At 38.9% G+C, this 21,910-nt stretch overlaps 3 protein-coding genes across 4 annotated transcripts; 2 read left to right on the plus strand and 1 right to left on the minus strand.

The window, feature by feature from the left end:
• Positions 1 to 2,715: 2,715 nt before the first annotated feature.
• LOC135636823 (protein ETHYLENE-INSENSITIVE 3-like 1a) lies at positions 2,716 to 5,812 on the plus strand. 2 transcript variants are annotated; one of them, XM_065148897.1, is made up of 2 exons: positions 2,716 to 2,965; positions 3,810 to 5,812. In XM_065148897.1, exon 2 carries the CDS (start codon positions 3,892 to 3,894, stop codon positions 5,638 to 5,640), a length of 1,749 nt encoding a protein of 582 aa, XP_065004969.1. In that variant the 5' UTR covers positions 2,716 to 2,965; positions 3,810 to 3,891; the 3' UTR covers positions 5,641 to 5,812. The 2 variants fall into 2 exon arrangements, with proteins under 2 accessions (XP_065004969.1, XP_065004975.1); XM_065148903.1 differs by having other exon boundaries at positions 3,840 to 5,812.
• A 3,275-nt stretch (positions 5,813 to 9,087) lies between these two features.
• On the plus strand, positions 9,088 to 10,391 carry LOC103977760 (transcription factor MYB60-like). Its single transcript, XM_009393362.3, has 3 exons — positions 9,088 to 9,282; positions 9,389 to 9,518; positions 9,607 to 10,391. Exons 1-3 carry the CDS (start codon positions 9,150 to 9,152, stop codon positions 10,211 to 10,213), a joined length of 870 nt encoding a protein of 289 aa, XP_009391637.2. The 5' UTR covers positions 9,088 to 9,149; the 3' UTR covers positions 10,214 to 10,391.
• A 4,579-nt stretch (positions 10,392 to 14,970) lies between these two features.
• LOC103977761 (WUSCHEL-related homeobox 11) lies at positions 14,971 to 17,043 on the minus strand. Its single transcript, XM_009393364.3, has 3 exons — positions 16,267 to 17,043; positions 15,490 to 15,665; positions 14,971 to 15,356 (listed from the first exon to the last, which is right to left on the minus strand). Exons 1-3 carry the CDS (start codon positions 16,847 to 16,849, stop codon positions 15,339 to 15,341), a joined length of 777 nt encoding a protein of 258 aa, XP_009391639.1. The 5' UTR covers positions 16,850 to 17,043; the 3' UTR covers positions 14,971 to 15,338.
• Between the last annotated feature and the right edge of the window lie 4,867 nt (positions 17,044 to 21,910).

Consider the following 21,910-nt stretch of genomic DNA (forward strand, 5'->3'; position numbering starts at 1 on the left):
GGAACATTAGAATACCTCTTTGTTCCACTTCTAATAAGTTTTACTTTAACTTTTAGTACTAATTGATAAACATTAGATAATCTTTATAGTCATTGTATCTCCACTCCATCTCGAGTCAACTTTAGAAGAAGAATGTAAAGGAAATTAGAATATCTCTTTGGTCCACTTCTAGCAAGTTTTGCTTTAATTTTTAGTCTAATTAATAAACATTACTACTTTATTTCGAATCATAACTCATAGGCTATCAACATATTTTGTAGCAAGTTACTCTTTTGTCTTATTAGTATCATTTCATGCCATCAACGACGATTTTGATATATTGCTAAAGATTGTTAAATTATGAAAAGAGAGTTTGAACATAATCAGATGGAAGAAAATTCTCATAGAACTGAGATTTTATCTTCTCCCAACATGAAATCTTCGTTTTCCCTTTTCAAAGGTATATCTCTTGCACCTTATCCCATTAGATTAAAACATAACCTCAAAACCTTATAGTAATTAATTTTATTTTTTGACCTTCGGTAATCTCTTTGTACTTCAAGAATTTCTCAATGGCATTAAACTAATCAAGAAATTCTTCAAGTTAAAGCAAACTCTAACTAGTCAATCTTGATGTTGTCATTTGCATGAAAAAACCTCTCTATGGATAGGTCTCTTACAACTTTGGACGCAAGAGGATTCATGTCTTCAAATCCACCACTTGTATAATTATAGCTTGAGCCTCTAGGGTTATGAGTTTCTTGATATTCGAGAACATAGTAAGCTCTTCAACTTATATCTTTAGTGTTTTAATTTCTGCATTCCTTCATGTGGTTGCATTATTCTTTCATCATGTTGTTCGTTACCCCTTCTAGTTGTCATAAAAAGTAAGCACTCTAAGAATATAGCAACCCTTAATACCACATGATTGAAACAAAAAAGAAAAGATAGGATGAGGGTGAGAAAAATAAAAAAGTGACATATGAGAGAGGCAAAAAAACTCTCTCTATTTGAAAATATACTAAGAGTTAATAGCTCTAAATATAAAAATTTAATAAAGTTTCAAAAACTAGAATGCTCAAAGAATCTTTCATTCTTCTCCTTTCATGTGTTTCTTATATATCAAATCCCTAAATTATCTAATTAATGAGTCATAATTTATTAAAAGTCAAACATAAATTATAAATTCATAATGTATTATAGTGTGATTATTTTAAATTTTACAATTATCTTAAGATATGAGTTTTTTTTAAAAAAAATAAAATAAAATATTAATTTTTTTTATCTTAAAATTTAAGAATATTTAATGTTCATCATGCACTGCATCATTACTACAATATACCAATGTATTCTGAGGGTCTTACAGAAGTAGGAGTGAGCGTTGACATCCCCACACTAAGATGCAGATGTCCCTAAGAGAGGATCTGTAGATCCTACATCGAAGAGACCACATAAAATGGCAAGTAATAATGTCAAAGCTATGATCACTTCTTCTCTTCTCATCTCATGACAAGTGCTTAACGAGCAAATCCTGTCACAAAAGTAGTAGACAAGTTCCTTGATGGGTGCGCAAGAACACATCTCCCCATGTACTACTAACACATAAAATAATCAGCACGGAGGAGAATATATTGAGTTAAGATGCTGCAATCCCCAACAACAAATACTTTCGGTTGCATGTGATTTCGGGCCTTGTGTTGATGAGTGCTGCTAAGCCTTCAACGTCTTACCTGTTGGAGCTCTACACATGCTTTAGCTTCTCTTCATTTACTGTGTTGTTCGCAAGATGAAACCAATTTTACTTGAAGCTCTTCGTTGTGTTGATGAGTGCTGCTAAGCCTTCAACGTCTTACTTGTTGGAGCTCTACACATGCTTTAGCTTCTCTTCATTTCCTGTGTTGTTCGCAAGATGAAACCAATTACTTGAAGCTCTTCGTCGAGGTAGGCAATAGACCTTTTTACTTGGGCATGTCAGAGCATGTATCTTCTGATTCAATGGAGCACTTATTAAAGGAATAGAATCAATTATGATTATAAGACAGAGACAGAGGAAGCACTAAAAAACACTTAAAATCTTAAAAAAATAAATAAATGCATTTTGCCATTACTTTTTACAGCTTCTTAATTGAAATAATGATGATAAAAATCACTGGGTGAAAAATATTGAGAAGCTATAATTTCATATAGCCAATAGATCTCTTTTCTCATAGAAACAATCGAAAGTCAAATTTAAGATTAAAGATCGAGGATGTAGGGAAGTTTATTTCATATTAGTTATTATTTTTAAATAAAAAAATAAATAACTAAAATAGAAAATAAATATTGAATGATGAGATGCATTCCATATCATGAGATGAAAAATTAGAAAGTAAATAATAATGATCAAGTGTGTACCATTTAATGATTTTTTATATGAGGAAGAAAATTAAGATGATTAGGATAGATCTAATACTTGACAAAAATTGACTCAATGGCAATAAATAGTTTACCAATAAATTTCATTCTACTTAATCCCACTATAATAATTACTTTCATACTTGAACTGAACTATACAAAAAATATTCAAATTCAATTTAAATGCGTTAAATTAAATATGTAGAAAAATATAAAGGTAGCTGATATAATCAGTGAGGGAAATTAAAGGGCTTCTTTCACGTACAAAGTCAAATTAATTGCCCTAATTAATCGTTGCTTCGATTTGGGGATTTCCGGTCAGAAGAAGGGCAGAAGAGTAAATGCGGCGGATCCGTTCCTTTCCGGCAGCAGCCACGTTGAGACGCGATTTCTCCGTTGCCTTCCTCATCTCTCTCTATTAAACCAAAAACCTGTGACGATTCTGCCTCCCTCGCGCTGCTGCTCTTTCTACCTCGCGTTTTGACTGGTGCGCTGCACCTCCTCTCCTCTTCCTCCGTGGTGTATCGGATCTTCGGAAAGGAAGGATTGGTCGCGTGACGGAGGAGGCAGAAAACGATACAAACGATTAAAGGTGCATTTTTTTGTTTTTGTTTTCCTTCTGTCTTGAAAAGGCGCCTCGTTTATGGCTTTCGTACTCCGTTTCCATTACTTTTGTGTCTCTGTTTCTTTCCTCGCGTTTCGGAGCTCTGTTCTGATCTCTGCTACAGTTGATTGTTCTTTTGTTTGTTGTTGGTTAAACTTTATTCTATCAATTCGCTGCTAATTTTTGGTAATAGGAAGGAATTGTATGTTGATGTTCGTGGATTTTCTTTTCTGTTTCCTCAGAAAAGTTTGATGTTGATTTCTTCAGAATAGTTAGCTGCCATGGTTTATATCTTATTTCATGTTCAATTTGCTAATGAACTCATCGAATCATGTTCTTTGCATTTGCTAAATTATTCAAGATCCATCTAAATATCTGGAAAGCATGCTTCTCTCGATAAATTCTTCAATCTTAAGCACATCGTGAGCATCCTTTGAAAGAAGAACAGAGAGCAGCCAATGTAAATGGTGTCCACAAACATCATCGGTCTCTTTGTTGCCTGAAATTATATTTGAATTTGGAACATGTATTACTGCATCATGGTTCTGCTATCATTTTTCTTGTAATAACTTGTTGTTCCCTGCTTATCGCAGATGGATAGAAAGAAGAATTGTTTTACCTATTACGACAAGTTGCTCAAAATGCCAGTGCTATTGTTCGTTCATTATATTTCTTTCTGTTGGCCTATATCACATTTGAGATTTATATTCTCCAATGTCGTGTATTTTCTTCATCATTCAGTGGAAAACTTTAATTGTGATCTTAAATTCTAGGAAAATTTGTGATCTCTATTGAATTAATCCTGTTTATGATTCTCATCTTTTGGACGCAGTTTTGATATATATGCCTCCTTTGTGTTCAGAGGAGGAGAAGACTTCTTGAGTCTATAGACCTGAATACCTGTGCAGCTAACGATGATGGGTGGACTGTCGATGGAAGACATTGTTTGCCGTACAAGGCCTAATCAAGTGCAAAATCTCCCCTCCATGGATGAGAAAAACTTCATTTATGGATCCCTCCATCAGCCTGAACGCAATGGACAGGGAGATCCCACTGAACCACCACAGGAGAAGCTTGCTGAGGCCAACGACGAAGAGAACGATGAAGATATTGACATAGAAGAGCTTGAACACCGGGTGTGGAAGGACAGGATGCGGCTGAAGCGCTTGAAGGAACAGCAGCAGCACAAGCACAAGGAGCTGCAAGGTGACGCTTCGAAGCAGCGGCAGACCCAAGAGCAAGCCCGCCGGAAGAAGATGTGTCGCGCCCAGGACGGCATCCTCAAGAACATGCTGAAGTTGATGGAGGTGTGCAACGCTCAGGGCTTCGTCTATGGCATACTTCTGGAGAATGGCAAGCCTGTGAGTGGTGCATCTGATAACCTCAGAGCTTGGTGGAAAGAGAAGGTCAGGTTTGATTGGAATGGTCCTGCGGCCATTGCCAAGTATCAGGCCGACACTGCCATCTCTAGATCTAGCAGTGAACTCTACTCCGAGACTGCAAGCCTTCGTTCATTGCAGGAGCTTCAGGATACAACACTGGGTTCTCTTCTGTCGGCTCTGATGCAGCATTGTAACCCACCTCAGCGAAGGTTTCCTCTGGAGAAGGGCATCGCACCGCCTTGGTGGCCTACTGGCAACGAGGAGTGGTGGCAGCAACCGGGAATCCCCAATGATCAAGGCCCTCCTCCCTACAAGAAGCCCCATGATCTGAAGAAAGCTTGGAAGGTCTGCGTCTTGACGTCTGTAATCAAGCACATTTCGCCTAACATGGACAAGATTCACCGGCTTGTCAGGCAGTCCAAGTGCCTCCAAGACAAGATGACCGCGAAAGAGAGCGCGACATGGCTTGCTGTCATCAAGCAAGAGGAGGACATGTACAGGAAGCTGCACCCCGATGCATGCATTCCGCCATCTTCCTGTAGTGGCATTACTGGAGTCATCTCCTTTAGCAGCAGCTGCAGTGAGTATGATGTGGAAGGTGTAGATGAAGGCAAGAGTGTGGTTACAGTGAATCACAAGTTTCATGCTGAAGGGAATCCTCTAGATCCAGCAGCAGCAGCAGCTGCAGCAGCAGCTGCAGCTGTGAAGGAAGAGAACAACATGGAAATCATTCGGAAAAGAAGTGTTGCTGAGGCAGAGCCAGTGCTGAACCAATGCATCTATACCTGTGCTAATGTGCAATGCCCACACAACGATCTCCGGCATGGATTTCTTGACAGGAATGCCAGAAACAGTCACCAATACCATTGCCAGCATCAGAACACTCTTCCTCACGGTATTGGAGCGGCCTTCAACACCCAGCCAAATCTGACCTCCCTTATATCAGGCCTCGATCCTATTGACATAACTGATTTGGGTATTCCTCCTGATGCCCAAAAATCGATCAATGACTTGATGAGTTACTATGATCACAATGTCAATGACACCAAAAGCTTCAGCTCGGGAGGCATACCTCCTCTTCAACAACAGCAGCAACAATTCTCTCTGCATGAGGATGCGATGCCATTTGAGCAGCAACTCGGCAACCAGTCCAATGGAATGGGTGGTGAGTTCGGCTTCGCGTCTGCTTTCATTGCACCCACCACGGACCATGCTGGTGCTTTGCACGGGAAGATGGAAGATCCATTGCACAAGGCTGAAGCATCTCACTGGTTTTACTGAGCAGAGACACCTTTTTTGCCTTCCTTGGATGGATGCGCTCCCCATGAAGTCTCATCAGATGAGCGGCTTGGGGTGGAAGTACAGGTTGCAGTCGTTCGTGTTTGACGCAGGGATTAACAATGGACAGCTTGATTCCATCGAATATAAATGAACATCCAGTGTTTGCAGTCGATATTAAGCCAATTAATACGTAGTTATCCTTTTTTCTTGGATATCTTTCTAATAACAGTAATAATAATAATATTATTATTAGTATGATTATAATTATTTGGAAATTGATGTCCTTTTTTTTTTCTTTCTATTTTCAAAGAAACACTTGAAAGAATCTGATCCTCTTGATGATCACGAGCACAGTTTACTAAACATAACTTGTTCCTAATCGGATAGCATGATTGTTCCAAGTGCAAAATTGAATCAAATTGGACCAGACCAATCTGATTGGGCTTGACTCGACCCTATTGAATCTAGTATTATCCCTTCAAATTCTGATTTGAGCTTTATGATCGATTCTGATATCATCTTAAAATTTTGAATTAGACGATTAATATTTCAAAAACCTTACATTGTTACTCGACCTGATATCCTCTTTAAATTCTCATTTAGATGATTAGTATTTCAAAAAGCTTTTATTGTTAGGATCGGATCGGACCAAACTTGACCCTTTGACTCTACCCGATCGAATCAAGTAGCATCCATCTCTTTTTTCTTTCAAATCTGATTTGAACTTATGTCCAATTCTCATATGATTTTAAATTTCTGAATTAGATGATTAGTATTTCAAAAACGCATATATTCCGAGGACCCGACCGAACCAAACCTGATCTAATCTGGTTTGACTCGACCCGATTAAATCGAGTAGCATCGACCTATGTTTTTCTTCAAATTGAACTTCTGACTAATATCATCTTAAAACTTGAATTAGATGACTAGTATTTCAAAAAACTTACATTATTAGGATCGGATCAATTAACCAGGGTTAACCCAACCCGATTAGATCGAGCTTTGATATCATCTTAAAATTCTGAATTAGATTATTAATATTTTAAAAAGCTTACATTGTTAAGAAAAACCTAATAAATTTATAAGTTTTAAAAGATTTGACCCAATTTTTTATTTAATTGTTGGATCAAATACCCTTGTAAAAAAAGATTTTTGGATCATAATCATTATTTTGTATCATTGTTTTTTAGTGAAAGAATGATTGAGGATGAATCATGAAATGCTACATGTATGTAATCCAAATTGAAGAATTATTACAATCCTAATTTGCATGGCATTGATAGGTGACTTGATTTGAAATGACCCACATACAAACAGGCAGTAACTAATTACCAAAAAACAACAATTATACTCATCGCATGTTTCTTATTGCTTTTTTATTTATAATTTAATTTAATTATCCAAATCACCTTTCCGGTGGTTAGGCAAACCCTAATAGTGAACCCAACACTGCCTCCATTTATTTTGTTCTCATAATAAAATAAGATACCACTTTCTTCGACCCATTTATAGTAATCTTGAGATGAATGCGCGCAAAACTAGGATGCCATTAATCATCATCAATAATACATTTTTATGGAAAGACCAATTGAGTCATGTGTTTGATGGTACATGTAAATATGCTGTTTTTATTGCATTCGGACGCCACCCAACTTGATGAGAACTTACATTTATATGATAGGGAACTTGCCACGTTTCTTGTGTTAAATCCATCAACCCATTACAACTGTATTGCTATTTGCGCTATTAATAATTTGGTCCTTCTATCTATACATGTATGCCTCCAACTAATTGCCTCGGCAATTATGGCATGACATTGTGCTATATAGCGCGTAGATTTAAGATTTATTTTTGTATTGAAGAAAATTTTAAGGGCATGGAGATCACATCTCATGGAGTAGTGGTCATTGAAGATGTGACATGGATGAAAGTTTGCATTAATTTTCCCTCAAATCTATATATTTCACGAAGAGCTTTAGATAAATGATAAGTTCTACAAAAGGTAATTTTTGGTAAATGATAATTCGGGAAGTAAACAATGGACCAATAAAAATACAAAAGAGATTATTCATTTTAATTACAATATCAACATCTATGTTGGCTCCCCTCGTAAGAGTGTTTTTTTCAACAATTATTGGGTTTTAATTTGTATGACTATAACGTATTAAGTGGAAGTGTTGATTCAAGCTTCATAACCTATTGTTTACATCAACTAAACCTACTCTTTGACTCGTTGACCAACAAGGGAGAGATGGGTGAGGGTGGTCAATACGTCATGTGGCATATTGATTGCTACCTTGCAATTGATTTGGTCATGATTGCTCTATGCGAACTGCATGAAATATATGGAAATGTTTTATTAGTCGGGTAGTTATAGGACTTTTAGGATCAATCATTCTACTGAGATCTACGTAGGAAATTGGTGTCAAAACAAAATGCACAATCTACTCGACGCAATACCTTTTCTTTAAAAAATCTAAAGCAATTTCTACTCGGTATTTATCACCAATTTATTATTTCTGCTGACTCAATTTACATTTCTTGTTTAAATAAGGAGGGTTGCAAAAAAGAAAATTAACAAAATTTTGTGTTGGCCATGAAGAGAGAGAGAGAGAGAGAGAGAGAGAGAGAGAGAGAGAGAGATAATTATGCGTTAAGATAAAATTACATTGGCAGTTTAAGAGAATATTATATCGATTAATATTTCACCTAATCTTATATATGAAGGGAACTCCAAATTTAGCCACAGTAATCTCGTCAACTAGAGAACTTAAATGTGGGATAAGGAAGTCTAAATAGTACGATTTAGACTGTTAACTGATTTATTTGTGTTTGCAATTTCACCCGATCATGACTCGTCAACTATCACGATTAATGCCTTATGTTCAATATATTTGGACATATTTTAGTTCTTTTTTGTTTTCCTTGATACGGTTCATATATCAATTATGCATGAGCCAAGCATTGAAACCTATACATACTATGTGACTGCACATATCTATCTGTCTATCTATCTATCTACACGTGTCCAATGTGTATTTATCCTGCACGTGAAGTTGCATGTATAAATGGTGCGTGGTCCTTTGTATGGCAACTGCATGAGAAGGACGTGCGTACGCATCTCTGTTGCCCCGTTTACATTGACAGATACAATAACATCTACCAACCCTGGTTGAAACCCTCCCTTATCACATACATATCTAGTCATGTCCATGGATATCTTAGCTAGGGTTCACAGATGGTGATGCTTTCGTGGTTATCTGATGGATTCTACTTTTCTGGAGAGCTGTTGGTTCATGTGAGGAAGAAAAGAGACAGGAGGCGGAGGAAACGAAGGCTGATTTTTATACAAGGATGAGTCAGACAGGTCGATGATGTGTAGGTGAAAAGGGAGGTCTCCCTTCCCTCGAGGTCATCTTTTGTATATAAGGAGTCACATGCTCAACAGGGGAGGGCAGAAGAAAAGGTCGGCAGAGACGAGGAGGAGGAGTAGAAGCTAAGCTACATCAATGGGAAGGCCTCCTTGCTGCCACAAGGTTGGCATCAAGAAAGGGCCATGGACCCCTGAAGAGGACATCATCCTCGTCTCCTACATCCAAGAGCATGGGCCTGGCAACTGGAGATCAGTTCCCACAAATACTGGTAATGCCTGCATCCCACAAATAGCACTGCACGTCTTTCTCCAAATCTTTCTTCTTGTCTTGTCTTTGTTCTTATGGATTGCCATGTTCTTGCCTGGGAGTTGCAGGCCTGACGAGATGCAGTAAGAGCTGCAGGTTGAGATGGACAAACTACCTGAGGCCTGGCATCAAGCGCGGCAACTTCACCCCTCATGAAGAAGGGACCATCATCCACCTGCAATCCTTGCTTGGCAACAGGTGATCTCCCTCGGCCTTGCTACATTACATGCTGTTCCATGTCCACTAAGTAGCTCTTTCTCTTGGGATTGATTTCCCTGCAAGGTAGATGGGCAGCCATAGCTTCGTACCTTCCCCAGAGAACAGACAATGACATCAAGAACTACTGGAACACACACCTCAAGAAGAAGATCAAGAAGCATGAGGCAGCTGCAGATGGCTACGAGATGACTTGTGGTACGAGCTCCATCTGCCTTGACAACATGGAAGCAAGGAAGCAGGACGTCGCCACCCTCACGTTCCCCGGGTTCTACAAGGCACCCTCGATCTACGCCTGCAGCACCGAGAACATCTCCAGGCTTCTCGAAGGTTGGGTGCGTTCATCGCCACGACAAGGGAAGCTGCAGGGAAGCGCCATTACTGATAGCAACAACAACAACGGCAGCAGCAGCAGCAACAGCAATGCCATCATCTTACAGAAGGTGCAAGCTGAAAGCGATCGCGGTAGCTTCGAGACCATGATGCATGAGGGCCTCGCCTCACTGCTCTCCTTCGAGAACATGAGCGGCATTGCCTGTGTTGAAGCCAAGCAGGGAATGGAGGACGACCAGCCCCCCTTGTCCTTCTTAGAGAAGTGGCTCTTCGACGAGGCCTCGGCTCAGGCGGATGGCCTCATGTACCTCCCTGCCGATCGATGCTCGAACTCAATGTTGTAATCAAGTTTCGGGAGGAGATGAATAGGGTGCTAATGACATATTAAGAAGAAAATTGTAACAAGTACGTAGTAAACATAGTCTATTGATGTAAATGTACAATAAACAGCTGCTGCTGCATGTAACACTATCATTGATGAATCACTCATCTATATAATATATGAGATATTCAAGTTGGTTAGTGCATTGTTATTCAAAATGATAGTCTGATAGATCTCAAGCTTGTGAACGTCGTAATGTACGCCATTTGATATTATAATTTTTTTTAAAATATAATATGCTTCTTCCTTCTAATTTGGACCTTCTTTTATACTGTAGTAAATGCCTCGGTTCGTAAATGTATGAACTCATCATGTATGTCTCTGACGACAGAATCTTGTGGAAGAGCAGTAAGAGGAGAAATGAATGCGACAGTTAATTTGCATGTGCCAAATACATTCGAAGGACAAGAGAGAGCTAAATAAATTTCCAGTACAGTTTTTGGTAGGGGGAAGGAGGACCAACTAACAAAGAAGTGGGTTGGAGTCTCTCTGAGCCAAGTCTACTGTGGTGGCTATTGCAATCAAGGAGACATTGCCAGAATTCAGTTTCTATGTACGTACCCATCAACAAGAAAGAAAAAAATGTGGGTTCAACAGTTGCCCTGTTGAATGCTGCTTAACATTCAGTACAGTTTTTGGGAAGGGGAAGGAGGACCAACCAACAAAAATGTGGGTTGGAATCTCTCTGAGCCATGTGTACCGCTGTGGATATTACAATCAAGGAGACATTGCCAGAATTCAGTTTCTATGTGCATACCATCAAGGAGAAGGAAAAAATGTGGGTTCAACATTTGCTCTGCTGAATGCTGCTTACCATTCAATGAGGCAGAAAATATGTGGACTTTTTAGTACCCTCAATCCAAAATTTACCTTTACAATTAAAAAAAGGCTGTTTATATGACTTGAGCATCGATTATTGAAGTTAGGTGATAATAGAATTTGTTGCTAAGACCAGGAATTTCAATGATTATTGAAGTTAGGTGATAATAGAATTTGTTATTAAGAACAAGTAGGTAGAGAGTTAGATCATCACATTTGCGCTTTTGAAGTGTCCTGACATCAGATGCTCCAAAAATTTGCTGTAGAGAGAGAGAGAGAGAGAGAGAGACAGAGAGACAAAGACAGAGATGGTCTCAGATCATATTGTGGCATGCCTTTGTAGAATGAATGTATCTGGTACACAATGTTAGCAGGTTTAATAGTAGTTTGGTTCAATCCATGTTCAAATCCTACTTTTTTATATTTATATGTTCGAGACAAAGAGAACAGAGAAGTTACACAGGGAAGAAGAGACTTCAAGTAAAGAGACCTAAAGGAATAGGAAGTCCTTTTGCCATGTTGCCTGCCAAACACGGCAATGGTGGCATCCACTGCAATATAATATTAATCTTTGACTTCTACTAGTTACCTTTAGATCAATTTATAATGCTAACTATATTCATGTACTGCAATATAATATTAATCTTTGACTTTTATTAGTTACCTTTAGATCAATTTATAATGCTAACTAAATTCTTGCACTGCAATATAATATCAAGAGATGATGTTTTTCCTCTTATGATAGGTCCATACCAATGGATGCAGTAAAAATGTATGGTCAACAATTTAACACCATTAACAAATTAAATCCCAAACTAATGCCAAGACCACTATATTTAGTTGGAAAGCAACTTTTATGGTTGTCATTATAGGTGGAGCTGGGAGGCAGAGTAAATAAAGAAAGCAACATGAATCAAATCATGATAGATGTCACATCCAAACACTAAGGAGAATTGATCTCTGTTGGGCTGAAAGTAAAATGATATTTGCGGTTGTGCTAAAGAGCATTGACTATTCATTAGAAATTATCAAGAAAGGAAGCCTCCACACACAAAAAATCTACCTTCATAAAATGCTCATTTAATGCATTTTTCATTTTTTTTTCTACCTTCTGCAATTGTTGTCCTCATGAGGACATAAACAACACATAGGCAGTATAAAAACTGGATGAAACTTATCAAGTGATTCAACATCGCAGAGAATCTTATTTATCACCTAGAAAAGTCATGACATCTGTGTTATTAAGGAGCAAATATTGCTCTTTGATGCCTTAAAATTGCAATTGCAGTTCATTTTAATATTAGTAAAGCTTAGTTATCATTGCAAGTCTACAGCATAAGTTTATATATAAGGATCATGAAGAAGCCAAAAAAAAAAGAAAAAGGAAGCAATGTCTATGTTTCAGTCAAGTTTATCTACTCTCAGAAAGTCCATTTGGAGTTCACCACATTCATTACCTTTCAGGTTTTTATCTGAAAATTTTCCCTTTACTTTTTTGTTCATGAAAAGGCAGTCAAAACAGAGATCTCTACTTCCCAACTTCCCTCTATTAATTTGGTTTAGGTGGTCATAGGATGTTATATAAAGATTACAAAGGTAGAAATTTTCTACTTCAGAAATTCTAAAAATTCCAGATTCTCCACATCCAAGCTTTTTCCACGACTTCTGATCTCTCTCTCTCTCTCTCTCTCTCACACACACATTGTATTGTGATAGGGCAGCAAGAATGGATTAGAATAGAAGATAATACTGTTTAAGATTAAGAAAGGAGTCCTGCCATAACAATCACACACAGTATGAAGTTGAAGGTACTGATGCTATCTGTTTCACAGATTAGGAAGAACAAGGCTGCTAACTCACATGAAATTTGCACCATTAATTTCTGAAACATTGTGTTGTTAGGCGATGATGATGTTGAAAATGACTGAACATAAGGTCGATGGACACCTTGAATGTTGATGTATATTGTGTCCATTTCACAATACTGTAAAAGTCTGTACTACAGAATTAAACACATCATCAAACTCACATTGACTACTGCCACACGCCTTTCAAGATCCTTGTAGGTTCTAAATTGGTCATGTGTTCCATTTCATACTAAAGAGAACAGCAGTACTGGTTGATTCTGCAAAACTGAAGCATAAATGGATAAAATCTAACTTTTTTTTCCTCTTCAGCAATCCAAGTGATCTTAACAAACTGCTAGTATCAAAGTTCAAGTACAGTGGGGACTGTATCTCCTTTGTGTAACCAAGATCATCCGGATGTGCAGACATGGCCTTGTTCTTAGGCTGTGATCCACATCTCAGGGTCTTCCAATCATCAGAACAAAAATTAGGATGCCATTAACAAATGCAATTTATTTTATATAATTAAAGCTATATACATTTGCATTTTGGAGTGAAACATCTATAGATAATAGAAGCTATTAGTACAGCTACAGAAAGAACAGGACCTCCTTGACATCGTTGACCTCTGAAAGCACCAAGATTCTGCACCAATATAATCCATTAAACTGAATTAGTGTAATGGAGTCTTGGAAATGAAAAGAAGAATACAAATAATCGGAACCAGAGATGTGCTACTGCGATTTCAAGAAAAGTATGATGAAGAAGCATAATTCAGAAGCTCTGTGAATCGGAGACTGGAAAGCTTTTCTATGTAAACAGAGTCGATTCGATCACATATATCACTTCCTATGCCTTGCGAGAAGGGATCACGAGGGCATCTCATATTACATCCAATCATCAAATAGATCAAATTCATGCTATAATTCACTCTAAAATTGTTCTCACATATATTTGTTAGTATGAATATGGCATAAAAAAGTACATCCAAGAGAAGGAAAAGGACATGATCCGAGATCAGTGTTGGTCTTGCATAGGTCTGCAAGTTCTCCTAATGCCCTTCCAGAGCTGGGCTGGACACAAACATGGCCTTCAGTGAAGCTTCCTACTCCGAGAATCTTTTGGAAGTAGAAGCTTCCTACTCCGAGAATCTTTAGACGAAGATAGAAACATAGGAAGACTTGTTTCTTACTCCATGTGGACTAAGAACAGATGCTAACAAACATAATAGCATTCCAAAGATTTGAATATGTTGGCCTTCATAAATATAAACTAATTATTAAAAAGATAATACAAATTAACACACTAAAATGAGGATAGCTGATCCATTAATTTTTAAACCCAAATTAATATTAATATACTCGCGAGAGAAAACCTAGTTTTATAATGATCCTCTAAACCGTCAAAGTCTTATAAGTCAATTCAAAATCTTTACCAACCCCAAATGTCTAACTAAATGAAAATATTATATTGCAACATCTTTATGACAAGATAGAAGAGAATAATATATTATCACTTATCACTTTGTAATATACTATTAATAACTTGAGCTACAACAATTCATGCTGTCCTTTGAGCTGGACCATGATTTACAGTCTTTGCTGATACAAATAAATAAAAAATAAAAAGAAAACAACAGGGAAATTAAAACTAAAAAGAAAAAAATTGGGCAATATGATTTACTACTCTTCTTTAAACCCCCCTTCTCATGAAAGAAAATTTTGTGAAGCTTTTTTTATCCACATATCCTTCTGAATCCTTCTTGGGTTTCTGATTAATGCATTGCATTCACTTCATTTAATAACATTAGCTTTTCTTTGAGGGTATTGAATCACAACAATTGTGGTAACAAAGAGATCACCATTAACAAAACCACATAACAGTAACCAAATTAACTTTCACTTTTCTAAGTGAACAAATCTTGTCATGAATTCTGCAAAAAGATACCATCTCTGTGCTTTAAGAAAACAAGAAAATAAAAAGAAAGTTTTTTTTCTTTTTTTTGTTGTCTCTCTCTGTCCAAATAAGAATGAAACCATTACTTATCCTCAGCATTACTGTCTCATGTGTCCCTCATTCTGCCTCTCTTTCTAAACTAGCACAGATATGGACAATTTGAAGATTTAGCACCATCAATCAGCTTCACAAAATACAAATTTATTCTGATTTTATCAATCCAATTTCCATTGAAGCCACAACCTCCTAGAGTACACCAGTGCAGGATGACAACATATCTCTATCCATAGGGTAACTACTAATTTGGACATCAAATGATGGCCTCAATTCAGTGATCAGCAAGTCCTCAGTACTTCGATTGTTACCAGTGCAATTGTACAACAGCTTCGTCCGTATACATGCTTTCGAGTGGCTAGTGATATGAACTACCACCTCTTGGCCAGGGCAGATGTAATGGGAGTCGGGCTAAGTAGGTGAAGAAACCTGCCACAAAAGATAGATGGGATATGGGATTAGTCATACATACTTCGAAAGATGGATACAGATAGATAGAAAGAGAGAGAAAAGGAAAGAGTAACGTGTTACAAGGAGTTAAACTGGAAGGGGAACGTCTCACCAAGAAGTAACTTTCACCCATTTGCAAGCTCTGCATTAGGAATCCATACTCATTGACAGGAAGAAGCTCTCCGGAAGAGTGCACAAGCATCACATTGTGACCAAACATTGCTCTCAAGTCAAATGCACCCCTCGGCACCTCGGATAGGACCCCATTGATGAACACCACGATCGTCCCTGCATCCATGAATCTAGTGGATTTGAGCAAGCAAACACCACGCTTACTACTTGAGAAGCAATCTCCTGTTCATAGTCCAATCATTATTAGAGACTTGGAAGTGATGGCAAGGAAAATGTAAGCTACATAAAGGGTCTACTCAACGTCACAAGGGAGTGGATGAAAAGGAATTCGAGATGATCATTTTTGAGATCCAGATCCGTAACATTTTCAGCTGGTAATGATCAAGAAGATGGAAGGGAAATCAAGCAAGATGCTCATCTTTGAGATTAGGGTTTCAAGTAGCATGGATGCAGTCATCAAGAAAATGAAAAGGAGACCAGAAGACCAAGCTTTCGAGAAACATGAACATCCTTTTTCTGCAACTAAAGATTTGCCAGGAGGATTCGATGTGAGGGTTAGCAAAATTCAAGAACAAAGATTCGATGTTTTTGTGCAAATAAAGATTGCGAGGAGGCTTCGATGTGAGGGTTAGCAAAATTTAAGAACAAAGACTCAATATTTTTGTGCAGAGTCAAAGTAACTCAAATAAGTCAATCAGTCCATCCAAGAAGCACAATTCTCGATCAATCATCTTCAGAGAAGTCACCAAGCACCAACCTGGTTGATATTGTAACTGCGGGGCATCCGAAGAGCAGCACTCGAAAGGATTCTGAGTGCTCTTTGCGATGCCCATGTGGCGAGAGATCGAGAAGAGATCATCGACACTGTCACCACCCACAAAGCTAGCGTAGGAGGACGAAGAACAAGAAGAAGCATAAGAAGAGCTAGGAAAGAAGCCTCCGGTAGAACTACTGGGCGAAGTGACAAAGGAGCACGATGAAGCTGGTTCCTGCAACACCGCGGTCCCGAAATGGCATGAGGCCGCCGCCGCAGCACCCGGATCGGCCGCAAGGCCAGCCTGCAGCTGGCGCTGGCGACGACGAGACCTCGACCGCCGGTTCTGGAACCAGTAGAAGACGTTGGCATCGGCAACCGCGCCAAATTTCTCCAACAGCTTTCGGATCCTGACCGTCTCCTCCTTGGGCGGATTGACCATGCCGCTGTTGAAGATGGACTCGAGTATGAGTACCTGCTCCGGCTTTGGGGTCCATCGCGAGCGTACGGGCTCCACGACCGCATGGTCGGGGTTGGAGCCGCTGTTTAGGCTGCTCTTCCCATCCTGCGTCTGCTCGATATCCATGGCTAAGGCTTGGTGTGGTAAGAGAGAGAGAGACAGAGAGAGAGTGTGTGCGTGTGTGTGGAAAGCAAGCCCAATGCAAGGAGTGCCAGTGAAGGGGGGGTTGGGAGACCACACCACAATACATGAATAAATAAGGATGAGAGTGACTCCAACACCATGTTTGTACACATGCTTGTGTTCTGCACAAGAATGTCTCTTTGTGGGGAAGCAAAATTTAGGGATGGATCAGATGATTTAGATGAAGTTGAAGTGTCTCAAATTCCTTATATGGTTTTCTTACTCCAATGAATAGAATAGTATTTAGTGAAACTCCAATTACTCCATCAGCTTTTGCCACCCACTATTGCACCTTGCAAATCTTTTATTTCTTGTCTTTGCTTTAGATGTACCAAACTGGCAGAAAAGAGTAGAGTTGTAGTTTAGGGTTAGCCATCAGACAACTCTTTTTCTGATGCTCATCCATTACTACTGTACCTGAAAGGTCATTCGGGGTCATGTTCCAGAAAGCCAATGCCATGAGCATGTCCTGATGCAAAGCTTATCACAATCTTGGAGGGGAGAAGAACATGGAGGAGGGTTTGGCAGTGATCCCATGTTCAAAGGGGGGCAATGTAGGGTTTGGCTCTGTGCACCATAGTGGCATTGATCGCATGTTCAAAGGGTGGCACAGTAGGGATTTGGCTATGTGCACCACAGTGGCATGTGATGGCCATCCAAGCTGTGGTCAAAGAAACGCTCCCTACTATATTAGGGTTGACATGACACACATTGGAACCCTAGAGAAAAGAACAAAGAAGGGAGAAGGGGAGAGAAGAAGCGTGGGGGAAGGGTAGGGATAAGTCCAAGCAAGCACACATGGTGGGTGGAAATGGCGGAGACCGAGGGTTGGCCCAGAGTTCGGTTTGCTTTGCCTTCTTATCGCAGCACAAGCAGACGACGACGCGGGGAGTGCGGACGCTCGCTCTCTTTTTCTTTCCCAGCTGGGATTCACCTCTGCCTTCCCCCACCCCAGTAGGGATGGCCATGGCCATGGTGGTGCCTTCTTGGCCATCGCAACCTGTTCTTGTTCTTGTCTTACTTGTTTGGTGAAAGCTCATCACAGCTTCATTGTACCAACTCCATTTTGGTTGCATGGCCACCCTGCAACTCCATTTCAGCTTCTTCAAGAAACATGAGTTCTTGCAACCGATCAAGATCACTAGCAATACGTATGCAGTTTAGATGATTCTAGCTGGAAACCGTATAAATTTGGATCTGAATTCTATCAGACTGTTCGCATCAAGCACTTGTATTTATACTGTCCACCTGCTTTCTTTGTTGGATGCATGCATCCATCACGTACCGTATGCATTAATGAATGCAGTAGAGAAGAGCAGAAGCATATGTGGATTGATGTAAATTTAAAGAGTCCCGAATGAGTTGTTTGCAATTGTCGTATTTCTTCCAGGCCAAACAAAAGTCTGAAACATTAATTTGACATAGTTCAGATGATTGTTCCATTGAATCATAAATGAGAAACCAATTCTGTAAACATCTTCACCACTGGGGTTCCAAGCACTGATTGAGGCACAAAAAAATGATGTCTCGTGGTAAATGAAACAGGCTCCTACTGTATCACAGCAGGTGGTGGATCTCTTTCCTAGCTTACATAACAAAGCATGGTTCATCCAACAAGATAGAGACAGACACATCCACATGAACCTGTAGCATTTGAGTCAGTGGATCAGTGATTGTCTTCTACAGTGCTATTCAACACCAAAGAAAAGATGTGTCCTTCTTCTTCACCACGCACATCAGGATTGTTCTTATCTTGCAACATGTGAATCATCAATCTTCAATATTCCAGATGAACTTGCGGTGTGATTCCATCAATCATGTTGTTACCATGAAATGTTATGATCTACTCTAGCTTGGATAGGAAGAATACAATGGAAGTACTATATTCTAATTGGATAGTCAGTATAGTACAGGTCTAATTGGATCCATCTCCAGGAAGAAAGATTTAATCTCAGAAATAGAAATTTTCACCGACCGCTCACTCAAATAAATGTTTGCAGCAGTAGGACAACCCGCCGATGGAATCGAGCCTTCGTCGCATGCACCAACTCAAATCATCAAAGCATCAAAGCAGTGGAATCTGCCTAACATTTGCTTTAGACCATAAGAAAAGGCACAAGATACATGTTTTGTTTGCCATGCTCTTCACTTTAAACAAGTCACCAACAGCATCCTACAAGCTAGGCTATGAGGAGGGAGTGAACGATTCATTGTGCCGATGAAACCATGGGGTGAATGTGATGTTGGCGGACAAGGTCAAGCCTGTGGCATTTGTCCCTTTGCTCATATTTCTATCAATTCATCTGCATGATCAATGTCAATGCATGTTGTCCTGTCTGTTTCTTATGCAAAAAGGTCTCTGATTACTTCACCAATGGGCCCTCCATGTGCTTTGCTTTGCAGTGCAGCTTCATTTTAGGGTTCTAGATTGATCCTAAACAATGATTGTCTTCAACTTTTATGGCTTAAGTTATTTTCTGCTTCTTTGAAGATTGGATGCATACACTGCATATTCTCTCCAAACTCCACTTGAATAATCCTGTGACTCATCTTCTTACGAAAGTTAACTTGTGATGTGAGCACAACAGCAATAAATTATATAGTGACATGCATGTTTTTTTATGTCTTCAGCCAAAGTGAAAGAAAGTTTGTCAGGTTTTACTTTTCATCTGACATTAAGATAGCAAGATTTTTATTAAGATAGCAAACTTTTGGATGATTGTCGGAAATCACTAATCGTGATTGTATTGATTTATAATTAATGAGTAACATACCATTATGCTCGAGTGCTAATTTGCAAGTAATCGAAATTAATGTCAACCATCTGGTCAACATGATGCTACTGGACTTTGATTATCTCATCCTATATATTTGAGACCAGATTATACTCTGTCCAGTGAAAACATACTGCCTGATCTAATATTGGTAAGTGATATCCAAGTCAAATTTTGATCAGTAGAAATGGTTATGGATATACAATTTAGAAATACAAATTTCATGATCATTTTAAAGAAACTTGGATGAACAAAAAAATATGATGTGCAGCAGAATTAGACAAGCATATCAGCTTTTAAGATGGATATGAATACAGCTAGTATGTATGTGAAGATTGAGGCTCTAACTCAAAGCAATCAAAGCAAGAAATTATGAAAGAGAAGGAAGGATAATGTACATGCAAAGTTGAATCAAGTGATGTATTTCCTTGGATTAAGATATGTAGATCATGCTGATATATTCAATCCATAACTTCATTCTGATATGAAATGAATTACACCTTTATGTAACATCCAATTTCATGAAACAAGTTCAGAGGGAAGTTTCCTACACAAATTCATAAACCTAAGTTTTTAGTTGAAGTTGGCATCACATATGGTGAATTATTAGCATAAATTATTGTTTCTGATATCTATAAATTATTTCCACAAGATAGAACTGCATGATTAGTGGATTAGCAAAAGAGTAACAATTAATCTCCTTGTCTAGAATGATAGAATAGAAGTGCAAATCCATAATGATCAACATGTGGAATGATATCATATGTTTTGACTGTCCAAGATTTGCTCCTCGATGGGGCCAATCATGGCAAAGGTTAGGAGGCACAACACATCTCTAAAGCATGGCAAAGGTTCTTTTGGTCGGTGTCTCCCAACAATTATCTTCTTTGTTTGCAATACAATATTGTGCACACACTCCATATCTGTGCGGCTGCTACACTCCCCAAAAACCATCTTGATGTTGGCATATACATAGAATAGTTTCATTAGTGTTCGTGCATCCATCCTGGGGAGACCTCACTAATTTTCATTGATGAGGATGGTGGGTGAGATCATGATGATATTAATCCTTCAAGGGAGAGGATTAGTCACTGCATGTTTGTCTTACATCTTTGATGGTATATCCTTTGCAGAATGAACATGATGTGAAGAGAGAAAGAATAAGAAATGGCCATAGTAGTGTTTAAGAGAAATGCTTTGTGAGAATTGATACTGCTTTCCCTCAAGAGAAAGAGAAAGATCAAATGCATCCAACAGATGCAGCATCTTCTTCTTCTTCTTCTTCTTGAGTGCAATATGTCATCATTCCACACCAAGTGGGGCTTGAACACTTCCAAAAGACCCCACCATTACCTCACTTGCATGAACTTTGCTCCCACTTCTCCCATGCCCTTCCACGAGGCTCAACTTTTCTTGTCCCAGCCAACCCACACATCTCTCTTGGATCTTGCAGCCATTTCTTCCCACCAGGAACATGGAGACATGGAAACTTCTCCTCCCAAAACAGCTGCTGTCCAAGGATGCTTGGCTGCTTCACATCCTTTTGATGTCCGGGGTGGCTGATAAGACTCCATCAGTCATGGAAGGTTGGAGGAGCACTAGACCACCACTGAACCATCCTTGCACAAAATATCCCCCACTTGCCCTAGGGTTGGGGATGCTTCCACCAACATAACAAGCTAAACCCTATAAATCTCAGTGTATCCACAATCTATCTATCTAGATAGTTGCGAGGGCATATGTGTGTGTGCTGTCTCACCTTTGCATGACTGATGTGACTCTCATGGGCTCACATAATGGCAAAGCAAGCATGGAAAAAACCCCGTATTAAGGTCAATATCTAGCTCTTAAATGTAACATAATGGAAATATACATATGAAATATTTATTGGACTTGTTGGGAGTATTACAAGTGAGGCCAATAGATCTGTTCTAAAGATAACAAGAGAGTGTTGAGTGAGAATATATCCACCTACAATGCACTTTTGTAGTGTTTTGTCTTGCAAAACAATTGTTATTGTTATCTTATAGTTCTTGACATTGGGATTAGATCAGATCAATAGTAGTACAAGGGTTAATAGACCAAATTGACACACATGTTCATCACTATGTTAGTAGTTTGTCTCACTTGCATGGCATCAAGTTACACGCCATCCATGTATAATGATGCGTCATTCATGTTACATAAAGTAATCAAGAAGGGAAAGATTTAGTCACAGTAGTATCAAAAC

This window comes from Musa acuminata, chromosome BXJ1-3 (assembly GCF_036884655.1).
Source record: "Musa acuminata AAA Group cultivar baxijiao chromosome BXJ1-3, Cavendish_Baxijiao_AAA, whole genome shotgun sequence".
Lineage (NCBI taxonomy): Eukaryota > Viridiplantae > Streptophyta > Magnoliopsida > Zingiberales > Musaceae > Musa > Musa acuminata.

What these genes read in the sequence shown, in the direction of transcription:
- LOC103977760 (XM_009393362.3), top strand. Translation starts at nt 9,150, where the DNA reads ATGGGAAGGCCTCCTTGCTGCCACAAGGTTGGCATCAAGAAAGGGCCA. An exon ending in ATCAGTTCCCACAAATACTG is followed by an intron (nt 9,283 to 9,388) that starts GTAATGCCTGCA and finishes TGGGAGTTGCAG; the next exon opens with GCCTGACGAGATGCAGTAAG. An exon ending in CAATCCTTGCTTGGCAACAG is followed by an intron (nt 9,519 to 9,606) that starts GTGATCTCCCTC and finishes CCTGCAAGGTAG; the next exon opens with ATGGGCAGCCATAGCTTCGT.
- LOC103977761 (XM_009393364.3), bottom strand. Translation starts at nt 16,849, where the DNA reads ATGGATATCGAGCAGACGCAGGATGGGAAGAGCAGCCTAAACAGCGGC. An exon ending in GCAGTTACAATATCAACCAG is followed by an intron (nt 15,666 to 16,266) that starts GTTGGTGCTTGG and finishes TCATGGATGCAG; the next exon opens with GGACGATCGTGGTGTTCATC.
- LOC135636823 (XM_065148897.1), top strand. Translation starts at nt 3,892, where the DNA reads ATGATGGGTGGACTGTCGATGGAAGACATTGTTTGCCGTACAAGGCCT.